This window comes from Eublepharis macularius, chromosome 1 (assembly GCF_028583425.1).
Source record: "Eublepharis macularius isolate TG4126 chromosome 1, MPM_Emac_v1.0, whole genome shotgun sequence".
NCBI lineage: Eukaryota > Metazoa > Chordata > Lepidosauria > Squamata > Eublepharidae > Eublepharis > Eublepharis macularius.
In genome coordinates, this window is record NC_072790.1 from 97,230,916 (window position 1) to 97,247,248 (window position 16,333).

The 16,333-nt window shown below is 43.5% G+C and overlaps 1 protein-coding gene across 2 annotated transcripts in view; it reads right to left on the reverse strand.

Moving 5' to 3' along the window:
• The window catches only part of SCML4 (Scm polycomb group protein like 4), a 71,386-nt gene extending 56,054 nt beyond the window's left edge, over positions 1–15,332 (reverse strand). The window contains exons 1-2 of one of the 2 annotated variants that reach the window (XM_054997419.1): positions 15,162–15,332; positions 1,532–1,661 (exon numbers count right to left, since the gene is read on the reverse strand). In XM_054997419.1, the coding sequence (XP_054853394.1) occupies positions 1,532–1,661; positions 15,162–15,317 (286 nt within the window). In that variant the 5' untranslated portion in view covers positions 15,318–15,332. The remainder of the gene's footprint in view (positions 1–1,531; positions 1,662–15,161) is intronic. The other variant, XM_054997427.1, reaches the window with a different exon arrangement.
• Positions 15,333–16,333: the final 1,001 nt, after the last annotated feature.

Sequence of the window (16,333 nt, forward strand, 5' to 3'; positions counted from 1 at the left end):
GCCTTCACTTTTAAGAGGCCATTAAAATACCGTGCTTACTTCAGGGGAAAACTTGGCATTAATCCAGGGTTGGATTACATATACATATTCAAAAATGAAGGAAAAGATTTTGTCTGCATATATTAATATGTCTTATACTGGTGATCTACTTTGTGCTTAAACCTTCAGCAGAGGATGCTGCTGAAGCTAAAACAACAGCCGTGGTCTGAGACAGGCGTCAGGAGCTTTTCCATATCATTACATGAATCAGTAAAATGCTTTGTAGCACAATTCAGCCTCAGCTGTAATGGGAGAGTCCTGTGTAAACATTTTGCATACCAGTATCTTGTCATTTAAAAGAGATAACAGAGATTCTAGGCTTTCTGGCAAGTGTGTGTATGTGTGTGTGCGTGTAGGTGTGCTGTTTATTATAGGCAAGGTATAAGTCTATCTAAAGTAAGATGTATTATTATTGCTGGCTGCAAGCCTGCTAGAGTTGTCATCTTTCAGATCATATAGAATTACACTGTGACAGAAATCAGATAGGTGACAAAAGGAATTATAACAGAGCACAGGACATAGATGATGGCTGTGCAGTATTGGAGATAATATACAGTTAGTATCACCTTAATGAAAATCTAGTGCTTAGAGTGTTAACAGCCACTCAGGCTGAACAATAAAAAGACTCAAAGCAATCTATTCTGGGTAAATAGGACTATAATGGCAATAACACTTAGCATTACATAGCACTTTAGGCCATCAAAAGGCCATACAAACAAACAAAGGAAACCATTACTAGCGCAAACGGACACAAAGTATATTACAGCAATCTGATGACAGATTTATTAATACAAAGGAGAACAGAGTTAACTCTCTGCCCATTGTGCTAGGCTTCTTAGTTCAAAACTGGTGAATTTTTTTTGTGTGTACAGTTGATTTTCTACTAGGTACAGTCTTGATTGCTAGAAACTGAGAAAGTGAAAAGGGTGCAGAAGAAAAATGACGTCTCCAGTTGATATGGCTACCAGAAAATGCTAATTTTCTTTATCTGATATTAGTAATAAAAGTTTAAATATTTGTTTTATTGACACAAATATCTCTGAAGCATGTGGCTCAAAACATGTATATGTTGGATTTTATTTAAATGATATGTTTTCCTACACCTGTGGAGTGTATTTTTTTCTTTGTTCATGCAGCATTGATAAGCAGAGACTTCCTGTGATTCCTCTATAAAAATCTGAGATCCAAGATCCAGTTGCCAGGATCTATGAACAAAACTGGCCCCATCACAGCCATGTAAGAATGCCCCTTTTATACACAATAAAGGGTTTTTTTGAAAAGAAAGTGGCCGTTTCCACATGGCTCCCCGCTGCTTGTAACAACCTGGAAGATCGCGCAAAAAACACGGAAGATCGCGTTTTCTCGCGCGAGAAAATGTGATCTGCATTTTTTTCGTGATCTCCGGGTTGTTACGAGCAGTGGGGAGCCGTGTGGAAACGGCCAGTACTGCATTAGTCAACTGTTTTTCAAAAGACAATTTGAGTCCACGTACCTGTAAGGACTTGTGGGGCTGCTGAATTGGGGATTGTGGCTGCATCCTGCGGGATTGAACTAATATCTGGTTCTGGTGTGCTTCTTGGTGGGGAGATTGCTAAAGGAGTCATTAGGACACGAGATTTCAGCTGCAAGACACAACCAATTTGAGTAATGAAAGCACATATAGGACCAATTCTAGCATACTACATCTTTGAACTCTTAAAATGCTCATATTACAAGAGTATCACATTCTTTCCAGATGCATTAATGCTTCCAAGGCAAATGGAATATGGACAATGAAAATAGCTTGCAATATGCATTAACATTTTATGCTGTGAAATACAAAAATGTGTGCAATTCACTGTGGAGTTGTTTATCCCTTTCCATAGTGCTATCAAACTATAGTACTATTTATAAAGAACTGTGTTCAGATGAAAAAATAAACAAGAAAGGCAATGTGAAATATGATTGTTTAAACTGTATAAAGCTGTCAAAATGTGACCTCTACCTACCAAAGTGTAACTGCCTCAATGGGCCAGGCTTCAACAAAATTATTCCATATTTCCGTTACTTTCACCACAAGTGGAGTGGAATTCTTGACTAATCCTGTCATTTTACAATAAATAGACATTTAGATTCAGTCCAGCTAAATGTAGTAGTTTTGACTGAATCCCATTACAGCCTGTGGAACGCATATTTGCAATGATATCTGTCCTATTGCTTTTAGTGGGTCTTAGAATTATTTTTCACATAGAGTAGCAATGTGAATACTAGTTACTACAATAAGATCACGCCATCACTATGGCATTAAAAGAAAATTCTTGTATCACAGAATGTTTGTTGTTTTATTCCACAATTTGCATGAAAGATTTTGCTTCCTTCTTCATCATGATTATGTTGCTGTTCAAAGCTACATCGATGCAACTTTCTTTAGCATTCTGAGAGCAATTGCATTCTACAAAATCCATTTAAAATGTCCAGCTAGTCATTGATTTTTTATTGATTGCTAATAACAGGATCTCTCTCTCTCTCTCTCTCTCTCTCTCTCTCTCTCTCACACACACACACACACACACACACACACACACATTTTTGCTTTAAATATATTTTACTGTCCAGTGTATGGAAAGAGAAGCTATTGAATGCTATTCAGAATGAGGAATAATAAATAACATAACCATCTTGGGAGATCTTGAAGTTGGCATGTGCAAATTAGGGAGGGCAAGTGTATTGCTATAGTGGGAGATCTCCCAGACTAGGACTCTGTTCTCCACCACTGGTCAACAGGGTGGTGGTGCAGAGGGCCCTCAAGTCAAGAGTTGACTTATGGTGACCCCTGGTGGGGTTTTCATGGCAAGAGACAAATAGAGGTGTTTTGCCATTGCCCGCATCTGCAACCCTGGTCTCCGTTGGAGGTCTCCCATCCAATTACTAACCAAGGCTGACCCTGATTAGCTTCTGAGATTTGACAAGATCAGGCTCACCTGGGCTATCCAGGTGACAAGCAATGCCAAATAGCTTTACCTTGCTCCACAAATTTTCCCACCACAAACCTAGCGTAAATATCTTCAGCAAGTTCACAGTGAAACACAGAGGGAAAGCACCCACAGCTAAAGTTTTTAAAATACTAATAGTGACTTAGTCAACCCGCTGGGTCTTGCCACAGTTCAGACATATTGATTATTAATCAGTTCTTTAAAATGTACTAAAAGATGTAGAAAGACTGAAAGATGTAGAACACTTTCCGCTTTCCCAGAAAAGAGTGCTGAAAAAACAGAAAAATCAGAAGCCAAATGGCCTGCAGCCCTTTTGCAAATGTAGCCATCTGGATTCCTGGGGGGAAATCACCAGTATTCGGTGAGTAGGCTATCCCTTTAAATTTAATTTCCTATGGGAAGCTCAAGTCAGAAATTTCTGGTGGCTGAGGGGAGGGGTCATTTTTTGACAAAATTTCACCAAATTTTCTGGGGACCTACTCCAAACTGTCATCTAACTACCTACCAGGTTTCATAAATTTTGGGCTCAGGGGGCCATTATATGCCCCGCCAAAGAAGGTGCCCCGAGCCTCCTCCAATCTCCATTATTTTCTATGGGGAAAACTATGGGAGATATCCAGGGGGCTCGGGGTGGCATTTTTAAAGCAAAATCCACCACATTAGCAGAGGATCTACTCCTAACTTTTTTCTAATGCAGCAGGGCCCTTTAAACTGCCCAAACCCCAGCCCCCCTACCCCCCAGCCCCAGCCCCACACTTATCTTATCCTGCAATGCAGCGTCCTTCCTCTCCTCCCAGGAGGGGTGGGAAGGTCATTTTCAGCCTCTTCCACCACCCTGGGAGCCTGCAGGGCGATAGAAGAGGCTGAAACCGGCCTTCCTGCCCTTCAAATGGCTGCCGTGGTGGCCATTTGAGGGGCAGGGAAGTCGAAAATGGCCTTCTTGCCCCTGCCGCCTGCCAGCTGATAGTTTAAAGGGACCTGCCACTTGCAAGGCAGGAAAGGGCCCTTTAAACTGTTAAATGCCCCTTCCCCGGCCACTGTTAAGGCCAGAAAGGGGCATTTAAACCCCATGAACCACAAACCACGAACTGGTTCGTAACTGGTCCAGTTCCGTGGTTCGGGGTTTTTTTTGTTCCGTGCCCATGTCTAAAGAAGAACAACCAACAACAATTGAACACCTGACCAGACCAAACTTCTATGCCAACAGAAAACAACAACCAAACTTCTGTAAAGAAAGCTCAGTAATCAGGGAAAACAACCCCTCCCCCAAAAGAACAAGCAGCAAAATGAACTGTAAATATAACTAACTTCAAAAGCCAGAAATCAAAGCAGACTTTTATTTTGCAGGCTTGCCAATTCATTTCAAATATCTCCGTTCTGATTCTACATATCCCGTCAGAAATGAAACTGACTCCATTTTTTGTTCTCAAACTAGATTCTTTCCATTAAAGTCTGCATATTTTCCAACTTTGTGTTGATTGTGGATAAATGGTGTAAAATGGCATATTGTTTCTGAAAGAAACAAACAATAAACAAAAACCATCAACAGCAACAAAAATGAAGCAGATCAAAATCAATGACAATGAAAATATAAGGAATTAAAAGGAAACTGAAATGGTCATATAACTCATCCCTATCTAATAAGGAACCGTTCCATTACAAAACTTATTACACTGCTGTTTTTAACGTAGACTCAGAATTACTGTTAAATACCTACATAGAAAACTGAATATTTCACTTTATTTTCCCCTGTCATTGCTTGGCAGTAAAATTCATACCATTATTTATTACCTATAAAATGTAATATAATGATAAATAATATGAAAATGTATATTTTAAAAGTCAATTGTTTGAAATTTACATGTTCAGAGATGCATTTTCAAATGCCATTCCTGGTATAGCACGTGAAGACTATGTTAATACTGGAAAGCATATGTGATTAAACTCCTCTAGTTTCCCCATATAAATGTTACAAGATACGTCCCTTTGCAGAACCTGACCTGGATAGCCGAGGTGAGCCTAATCTCATCAGCTCTCAGAAACTAAGCAGGGCTGGCCTTGGTTAGTAACTGGATAGGACACCTCCAATGAAGACCGGGGTTGCAGAGGCAGGCAATGGCAAACCACCTCTGTTAGGCTCTTGCCATGAAAACCCCACCAGGGGTCTCCATAAGTCAGCTGTGACTTGAGGGCACTCCACTCCATTTCCCTTTGCAAATAATATACAGGGAAGACCTTTTGCCATTTTTCTCAACTGACCTTTTGCCATTTTTCCAGACTACACACAGAGGCACCTGCCCACAAACACACACATAAATACACACATAGAGACACACATACACGCATGCACATAAAGCTGGACATTAATTCCATTCCTTTTCACTCACCTTCTTCAGGCACAGTTTCTTTTATGCGCACAGCACCTCCTGTGCCACCCACTTCTACTACTATTATATCCTTCTTCTTCCACTACAAACAGGTTGCCGAACTGAAGGGGCAAGCCTGCTTAACATCTGCAAATCAGGCTAGAACTGTCTCATGTGTAAGCAGGCCACAGGGACATGTACTTTGGCAGAAGAGGCTAGATCAGGGGTGACTGATATGGCATCTGTGGAACAGCACCTTCCAACATGTCACAGTGAAATTAGAGAGATGCTTATAATGTACTTATGGTTGCCAATCGCCAGGTGGGGTCTGGAATTCTCCTGGAATTGCAACTGATTTCCAGACTACAGACACCAGTCCCTTGGAGAAAATGGCAGCTTTGGAGAACAGACTCTATGGTACAACATCCCCATTGAGGTCTCTCCCCATCCCAAATTCTTCCCTTTCCAGGCACGACCCCAAAATCTCCAAGCATTTCTCAAGCTGGAGTTGACATCCCTAAAAGCATCAATTCCCACACCAAAGATCTCTTTCTAAATCCATCTTCCAACTACCACAGGTCACTGAAGGCTCTTTTCCAACTGCTGCATAGATAGGTAGCATTTTCTAATTTAGAAGGAATGTTATACTAAAAAGCAAACACAATCACCTACAATAGGTTAGTAACATAGGTTATCAGTTCAAAATATACCTTCTTAGCTACAATGTGCAAAAAGTCATGTACGTAGCATATATTCATGTGTATGGTACCAAAGTCAGGTTCCCCACAGCAGCAGCTGTGGTGAAGGGCTTGTAAAAAAATGAAGGAGATCTTGTTTGGGCTCAGAATGCTGCTGTGGAAGGAAAAAAGACTCTTAATTTTCCCTCAAGCCTTTTTCCTGCACAGAAACTGTATGGGGGTGTAATTTCTCTGGTTTTACTGCTCCACATGGAGCATTCTGTGCATGTGGAACAGAAAAAACAGGGAATCAACTCCCACAGCATTCCCCTACCCCCACCCCCAGCAGCATTCATAGCCCATTTGAGTTTCCCCTTTTTTAAAAAAAATCCATTCCTCCCCACATCTGCTGTGTGGCTGCAGGACACCCAGACCCAACTCTTCAAAAACACAAACATGTCGTTTGGCCCTCAGAGATTCTAGAGATTTTGAATCCTCAAAAATGGCAACTGTAGTAATTCTTACTAAAAATGTTGGAAGTCCTCCCCCTAAAATAAAAATAGGGATAAAATAGGGACAGTGATACATTTTCATAGGGATGCTTTTTGCAGGGCTGGATTGACAGGGGGGCAGGGGGGGTAGTCTGCCCCCGGCGCTGCCAAAGAGGGGGCGCCGGGCGCAGATGCCAGCCCCGGAAGCGTGCCTGGGGAAAGGCAAACGGCGCGGGCAGCCTCCCAGCCACCCACGCTGCCTTTTGCCTTTCCCGGAAGACAAGGGGCGGCTGGCTTGCTGCACGCCCCTTGTCCTGAGGAAAGGCAAACGGTGTGGGTGGCCTCCTAGCCACCCGCACTGCCTTTTGCCTGCCTTGGGAGGCTGGGAGGCCACCCGCGCCGTTCGCCTTTCCCCCCCGCCCCCGGGGCAAGCCAGCGGCAGCAGCGCGAGTGGCTCGGAGGCCGGCCGCGCCATTCGCCTTTCCTCAGGACAAGGGGCGTGCAGCAAGCTGGCTTTCCCCCCTGCCAGCCAGGTGAGTGGGGATGGGGGGACAAAGGTGGGGGTGGCATCCCATCCAGCATGAAAATACTCTTACTTACAATCTAATGCCTGGATCAGACCTTTAAGGAGAAACAGATGCTTTTCTAAGGAACGTGCTTCTGTCCAGGCTGTATCCGCCAGAATAATTTTATGTACAATTTTATTTAAAAAATAAAAGTTCTAAAGGCCTATATGAAGCCTACTGTAGACCTATCACAAAGGCTCCGGATACAAGTCTGCTAGTTAAGACCTCAGCATCGCTTGAGCTCCTGAATATTTTTAGACACCTCTGCATTTCTGCTTTTCATGTACTATGGTAAAAAAAATGAGTATACAAAGCTGGGAGGGAAAGCTGTCTGGTGGTAAAGAGACTTTTCAAGAAGACAATAAAAAGCAACAGAGGAGAAAATTGCATGTTACAAGTCCTAATTTGGATTCAACATAGACTTTACAGAACACAATAAATCAATAAGTGAAATTATCCCTTTGTCTGGAAGCCACCAGATATAAATAACTAAAGTTGCAGCATCCATCCCACCCTCAAAAAATTCAAGTAAGGGTACTAAGTTGCTACTTCAATCATATTTTGCCTGTTCCCTCTGTTAACTGACATATAGTAGTGTGCATGCTCATCACCTTGGGGAGATTTGTGTGAAAATTTATAGCATGTTAACCACTTCAGAACTTGCTTTAGCCATTCACTGACAGATCTTGTGCTAGTCACTTATTTTTTTGCCTTTGGTCAATTGCACTTGGGACGAAAGTCCTCTAAAATAGTATAAATGTAATAAAGTGTATGTATGTGTATTATATGTATTTTATTTTACTGTTTTTGTCATCTGAAGCCAGTTTTAGTTCCTCACACTTTATGTGTTCCTCACACCTGTTTTATGCATGTTATTTTTAGCGCTTTTCCAGTTGATTGTAATATCTCCTGATGTATAAATTGCATGAATTTTTCCTGTCTTTGGCATTTTCTGCATGGGTTATTTATTCCTCTCTTTTAGAGTGTTCACTTCTCAAGGACTGGATTTGTGTTGGCCACTTACCTTCCCACACACCACTTTTAATCCCACTGCGGGTGCCATCTTTTTTCTGTCCACATCACCATGAAATAAAGAGGATTATATGGTGATGTGTGAATGTCATTGTTGGCATCACTGTCAGTGTTACAAGTGCTGTCACATTACCTCCACCTCAAAGAATTTTTGTGTATGCATAATCATGTTATTACATTATGACATTATGACAACCAGAGGCACTCAGCTCTTAAGACATTAGCAGTGGGGAAAAACAAAAGAGATTCAAAAGTGAAAGGAATCTCAACACTGCACATGCAGTGTTGGCACAGAGTAACCCCAAACAGAACTTTTTACACAAAAAGGATAGATAACTAAACTTTGAAAACCTAAAAGAGAACCATGTAACTACAACACAAAGTAACCCTGTCATTATATATGACACTAAAATGTCATTATGCTTGGTTTTTAAAAAAATTCCCTGTTACACAGCAGTCATGCTCCAAGTAGTTATGTTTATGAATTATGACCCTCCCTCCCAAACCAGAGAGCCCTTCCTGGACAGACCCAGAGCTGGGAGGCAGAGTCTGGCACTGATAGGGCAAACCGACACAATGCAATAACAACATTATGACATTCTAACATCATTAAGTATTCTTCCAAAAAATGGCATGTCTTGGGAAAGGAGGGGAGCTGATGGGAAGGAGGAGGCGAAAGGGGGAAGGAGGAGCTGAGAGGAGGATAGAGAGACCAATCAGCAAGAAGTGGCCTGCAGATGCTCAAATGACTTATTTTCTGTGTTGTCTTGGATTCAAGTGTACTCTGTCTCCCTAGAAGTGGACGTGTATCCACAATGGGATAACAAGTTTAAGATCTTTCACGTGATCCAACTTGTGTAAGATGTCTTGTTTAGAGAGACTCTCAGTGTTTAAAAAAGATTTAGGCAACTTGGGGAAAGTCCTGAAGCTAAACAAAGGCAGACATTTACAACTGTTATCTATTAAAATATGCAGAGGGAAACATTTATAGTTGTTGGTGGATGGACTCTTAATAAAAAGAAACTTGTAACAAAACCAGTACCTCTCACCTAATTTCTCTAATAAGCTTTTGTCCAATGACTTTCCTTTGCCTCTGGATGCTATGGAGGAACATTAGAGTGCTAATGATCGAGGGACATCAGACATTTGTGGGCTGTTGCCCTTTCTGGTTATTCTTCTGTCAGGAGTGTGGGCGCCCCCTTGTGGTGGGGGTGGCGGCGGGTCGGCGCGGGACGCCCCCGGCGGGTCCGTGCTGGGTCTTCGTCAGGAGGTTGGGGGAGGGTTCCCCGAGTGAGGGCCGGCTTGACCCCTGGGCGAGTCCCCCTTAAGGCCTCAGATGGGCGGCCACCGTCTGGTCTGGCGCTGCCAGCCAGCAATTAGCTCCACCCGGCCAGTCACCCTTCCAACACCAGGGTGAGCTGGCCCAGTCACATGTGACTTCCTCCTCCTCGGCCTGGGGGCTCACCTCCCTAAATACCCCCTCCCCTTATGGCCAACCCCACCCTTCCCTTCCAGTGCCCGCCCTCAGTGCCATTCCCACCACCTGGGCCAGGCGTGGCCACATCCTGCTGCCCCATCTGCCCTGGCCCCATTGGCTGCCTCGTCCCTGCCCCCGCCCTTCTTCCTCCCTGCCCTGCCCCCGGCCTCCTCCTCCCCCTCTAGCTGGCCTCGGTGGTTGGCTGCACAGGCTGCCCTTCTGCCGGCTGCGCCCGCCCCCTCCCTTGGCCTGCTGGGGGTTGTAGGCCTCGTTGGGGCTCTGCGCCGGCGCGGGCGTCTCGCTGCGGCCCGGCTTCCTGGGCGGCCGCTCCTTGCCTCGCCCATGGCCGCGGCGTCCCGCCGGCGCAGGCCCTGGCTGCCGGGGCTGCGGCCGTGGCCGGGTTGACAGCCCCCTCCATCCGCGGCCGTTTGCCGCTCGGCGCCGGGTTCCTGGCCTCGACGGGTCGGCGGCCGCGGCCGTCAGCTCCGCCGGGGGGGTGGAGAGGCCTTCTTGGCTGGACGGCGTTTCCGCGGCCCTGCCGGCGTCCCTCCCGGCGCATCTCCCGGCCGACTCCAGGGGCCGCAGGTGGGTGTCGCCGCGGGCGGGGGTGAGGGAGGGGGTGGGGGCCGCGGAGTCCGAGGGTGCGGCGCCGCTGCCCCTCGGACATCTTCCAACCGTTCTGATGACTATAATCTTTTAATATGCTAGATCAGTCACACAGGCAGGGATGTTATAGTGGGAGATCTCCCAGCAATTTGTTTTTTAAATCCTTTTTAATGTTCCCTAATATTTTAATGCTTTGTTCTGTTTGCCTCCTTGTAGACCAATAAGGTGAGAGGTGGAACAATGTTTTACTTGTAGCCATCACTTCATCCACTGGCAGCAAATTCCACCATTTACTTGATGAGTAAAGAAGTACTTTCTTTTTTCTGTCCTGAACCTATTCCCGAATCCCCAATAACTTCATTGGATGCTCCTGTCCTGAGTTCTAGTATTATGAGAAAGGGAGAAAAGCTCCCTCTATCCGCTTTCTCTACCCTATACATAATTTTATAAATGTCCATCATATACCTCCTTAGCAGTCTTTTTTCTAGACTCAAAAGTCCCTGAGGCTGCAGCCTTTCCTCATAAGTAAGGCTGTAAGAAATGAGACAAATCTAATTACAAACAAAATTAATTGGCTGTGAGTGAAGAGGAAGCTAGACTGATTAAACTTTGGGGTTAATGCCTTTTATGCTTATTATGCATCCCATAATGCATGCTCAGCTTGTATGGTTTATGAAATTGTTACAAAGTTTGTTTTTTTCTATCCAAAGGAAATTGACCTTACAGTGACTAATTTATCTACACAGGCTTTCTTCAAGATCAATTTTCTGATCGATCAATCTCCATGGAGACCAGTTACTTGACCAACTGAAGAAGGGAAAGCATGAAGAAATATAATTCTGTGGGTGCTTTCAGACTGCTGTTTCAGAACATACCAGTTAGAGATTGCAACCTGACACAAATTAAGCATTCTTACAATGATTCCATTCCATGAATGGATTAATAATGAATATACATGGACTCCATAAGCATGAAGAAAATGTAGATCAATTATATCAGACACTGGTCTGGTGAAATATCATGTTGATTCATTCTTCAGGAAGGAATAGTTTCCAGGGTTGCATTCACACATCATCAGATATTGTGTTATCATTATGAGCAATCACTCATATCTGGATTTTCCCTTGTGGACAAAACAAACCATACTGTTTCTACATGGGGGTGGGATAAGCTACCCCTGCTGTGGAAGAGCAATGAGCAGTGCTGAGACAGGTGGGGTCGGGTTTGCACTAGAGATGGGCACGGAACAAAAAAAATGAACCAGGAGGTTCGTGGTCCGTGGGTTTAACAAACCCACTGGACCCACTGGAACTGGACCAAATTACGAACCAGTTTGTGATTTGTGGGGTTTAAATGCCCCTTTCTGGCATTAACAGTGGCAGGGAAAGAGGCATTTAACGGTTTAAAGGGCCCTTTCCTGCCTTGCAAGTGGCAGGTCTCTTTAAACTATCAGCTGGCAGGCGGTGAGGGGGGATCCCCAACTGCCACCTGCCAGCTGATACTTTAAAGGGATCTGCCACTGGCAGGGCCCTTTAAACTGCCCAAACTCCAGCCCCCTACCCCCAACCCCCAACCCGCAGCCCCCAGCCCCAGCCCCACTCTTACCTTCCCCTGTGGTGCAGCATCCTTCCTCTCCTCCCTGGACGGGCGGGAAGACCATTTTCAGCCTCTTCCACTGCCCTGGGGGCCCACAGGGCAGTGGAAGAGGCTGAAAATGGCCTCCCTGCCCCTCAAATGGCCACTGCCTCAGCCATTTGAGGAGCACGGAGGCCATTTTCTGCCTCTTCCGCTGCCCCGCGGGCCCCTAGGGCAGCGGAAGAGGCCAAAAATGGCCTTCCCGCCCCTCCTGGGAGGAGAGGAAGGATGCTGCACCACAGGGGAAGGTAAGTGTGGGGCTGGGGCTGGAGGTGGGGGTAGGGGGGTAGGGGGTGGGGTTTGGGCAGTTTAAAGGTACCTGCCCTTGCAAGTCTCTTAAAGGGGCAATTTAAATGCCCCTGTAATTATGACCCAACGAACCAGTGTACAGTTTGTGGAAGTTCCATGAAAAGGAGCTTCCACGAACCCTGGTTCGCGAACCCTGAACTGGCCTGGTTTGTGGGGTTTTGGGGGTCGTATTTAGGTTCATGCCCATCTCTAGTCTGCACACCCTGCCTCTGTGTTGCTAGCTGCTCCAGTTTAAATGGAAAGCCCTGGGAACCTTACACATTGTGCTTGTAAGCAACATGATGTTTTATGGACTCTGCCCCCAAAACAGACATGTGCTGTGTTTCGCCTGGGGAGAAATCCCCATGGGGAAGCAGCTTCAGCTGAAAATTATTGCTATCGCACGATGATAGTGTGATAACCGATGATGTATGGATACAGCCAGGTTGTGAGTGATCTAATTGTCCAGATACAGATGACTATAGAGGCTTGTGGAAATGGGTAGTCTGAGAAACTATGGTGAAAAATACAGGAACAATCAGCATTTTATAGATACATAAAGACAGACACGAAAGGTTTAATGTCAACTGGGGGGGAAAGTCAAATGATATACTGGAGGCAATAAAGATGTCTTCATTCAAATTTCCATCAAAATAAATTTTACCTCAGATTGTAAATTCATATTTTTGTTACATACAGATACAATTTTGTCCATCTGTTCTGTAATAATCCAGCATCTACTTGGTATAAAGAAGTTGGTCGTCTGCCATTTTAGTGTTCAGGAGCTTTAAAAACGCACATAAAAGTCTCACTGTAGCAGGAACCCATGCCATTTGTGAGCTAATTAAATCATGAGATCTACCCATCACAAAATATACTCTCTGACTTTAGCTGCAAGTGGATGTTGATTGAGAGCTGCCTGTTTTAACAGTAGGAGCTGTGCAGCAGAAAATCTCCCTTTGCAGAAATGTTGGTTCATGAACAAATCTCTCAATCCTAATGAAAAGCAGAAAACTGTATACGTTGAGTGTTACAGATTACCAACATCAACCTCAAAACCTGAACCCATCAGTTACAAAAGGATGTCTTATTTCTCGTCTTTATTCATCAAGAGACAGCATCACCCCTGAACGTGCTATTCTTACATACTGGATGACAAAAATGATTGCAGTAAACCACCCCCCGCTACCTATCTTCTCCCCTCCCATTATTTTTACTCTAGTTGCCAGCAACTGTAGTGCCTTACATGTGACAAAAAGGAAATGCATCTTTGTCGGGTTGCACTGAGACACTTCAAACTTTTCATATTGCTGCGAGAGTTAAAATATGATCTTCTAAGGACTCTTATAATTACACTCAGTAGTAAGTGCTTAACAAATAGGGATGCCAGGTTCCTGGTGAGAGCAGGGAATCTCTCTCCTCCAGATCCCATTTCCTACCACCACTCTGGAGGCCAGAGTGAGAAAAAAAAATTAAACCACTGTTGGCACAATGGTATTATGCCCCACATTTCTCAATACTTATTCAGGGTATAGTGTGTCAGTATTCTCAAAATACTAGGTACTCTACACTATAAATCAAAATTCTGCAATAACAACAACCCAAATTCTGTATTAAGATGGATTGGGGGAGGAGTCAAATTCTGACACATTAATTGTTTACATTTGATAAGCTTTACAACTTTTTAATGGGCATCATTTGTTACCATATTTTAATTTTCATTACGGTCAGGACTCTCAGCACCTAGAAGCGGAACATTCCTGTCTAGACCGCTGAGACAGCCCAACTGCATATCGTTTGAAAATTTAACACATGTGTATATTATCACTTTATTCATGTCTATTCACCCCCCCCCCCTGTTATGTGCATGGTAGTTTGCAATATTTTTGAAATAACAGTAAGCATTAAAAGATATTAAAATAATTATCTAACACCAAGCAATAAAAGAGCAGTAAAGGAAATTTCACTAAAAATTAACATCAGATAAAACTAGCAACAACAACAACAAAAAGCTAGTACAAGTATCCTAAAAGATATCCCGCTTGATGGTCTTCCTTAGGCACAGAAAGCTGCCAGTGAGAAAACATATTGTCCAAGAGGAGTCCTTCTGGAAGCATGCTATGCAACATCACAGAAGATTCTGGAGGGTGTATACTTATGTATAACTGCATGCAGTTTGACATGTGCCCTGCATTCTCTATGATACTACAAGTATTCTGTGGTCTAGTGCGTGCATGCATACATGCACATATGCACACACAATACAAAGCTTTTATCATTTCTATCATATAAGAAACTCTATACTTATTCCGTCCATATATTATTAGTATGCGTGTTTCTTCTAAACACCTTGGCCAAAGAAGTTATTTATGAAAACAAGAAACATCAGTGGAGGTGCAAGGTTAATACTAAAGCAGTTTCCACTGCCAAAGTTATAAACCCCTGCTCAGCTTAAATATTGACTTGACCTTCCATCTGTCAGAACTGCTACTGCTAAAACAAAGAACCATCTGAAATTCCTGACATGAACATTGTACCACAATCACTACAGGAGAGGCAACTCACACAGGGCAGGTATATACATTGTACCTCCACAAAAAATTTAGAAGGTCTGCACTGCCATGAACCAATGATGTCATCAGCTTCTCCTGTGGTTATATAATTGGAAGATTGTCTTTCCTGTTCCCTGATTACTACTCAGATGTCAAGCACCAATGGGGCGAAGCTACCCTAAGCGTACTACTCAGATGTGGCAGGCAGTACTGCCACATGCCTTCATTCCCTCTTTTTTTTGTCTTTCAGCAACTGGTGGCCAGAATTTGCAGCATTCATAGCCATTGGTGAGCAGCCTATAGGAGGATCACCAAAGGCAGTAGCAGCTAGAAAGAAACAAATAGTCAAGGTTCCCTACCACGTTCAGCAGTGCTCTTAATACTCTGAAGTCATATATTTGAACCAACAGATTCTAAAGAGATAAAATGGTACATTAAAGAACTGGGAAAGAATATGTACCTTATACCCAGGCTTTCTCCCTCGTTTCTTAGGGATCTTCACAACTGGCAAAGAACCAGCTGGTGCAGAATAAAGATTATGAACAGCCAATTTCATAGGAGTGGAATGAAGGGGGGGCCTTCCTCTTTTTCTTCCTGGTATTCTGGGAGACTGCATGTCAACAGTATCTAGTCTTGGTGGCAGTGATGGCAAATGATTCATAAGCACGGTATCTGTAAATTTTTTAAGAAAGAAGTATTATTAAAAATGGGAAAATACATACCCAATTTTCTTTTCTTTACCATCAATAGGAAACGTGCAAATGTTGTAGCAGTATAGATATTATATATCTTTGTAGTCTCAAAATTCTATCCAATCTACAAAGAGTTTCTGTTAATTAATTGGAATCTCATGTTTATTCAAATAGCATTGCTCTAGAAAAAAATACAAAAGACAGCCTAAATATTTAGGAAACCAAAGAGACAATTTAAAAGCTTTGAAGAGGCTGATCCTGCTGCTTTAGTATTTAGGATAGTCAAGTCAAATTCTGCTCCTATGCTTCATCCCCCACCATCCTATCAGTTTATGCAGGCATTGGAAGTGGTCGGGGGGAGATATGTCACTTATCATCAGTGGTGCTGTCAGAATTGTCTGATGGACATGACAGATGGTCATGCAAATTTTAATGCAATAGACCTACTAGCTGTGGAAAGGGTTGCATTTTTCCAGTGACAATTTGTTGAAGTCTGAGTGCTGACAAACTGCAATTTCCCAAGTATTTCCTTGTGGAAAGAAGGTTGATCCTGCACCAATAGCGTATTTGTTAATCTATAAAGTGATCATTTTATCTCATATGTTTGTGGATGACTGACAACTCCTTGAATTAAAGGAATATACAATGCAATCTATAATGCAAGCAAATTTGTTACATACTGTTTGTAGAGTTCATAGCACTTCAATGCATCGCAGTCTGCTCAGTGTAATGCTGCGGAATGCTTTTGTGTTCAGTGTTTATTTAGGACAACAGAGTTGCTCTAACATGTGAGGGAGTCATTGGAGATACGTGAATTCTTTGATTCCATGCTTACCTCCTACATCTGATTGAAGTATAGGATAAACTGGTTTAATGGCAAGTCATCTAGTGTCATGTGCATAACGTAAGCTGGTGGAGGTGGAGAGTATATCCAAACAAA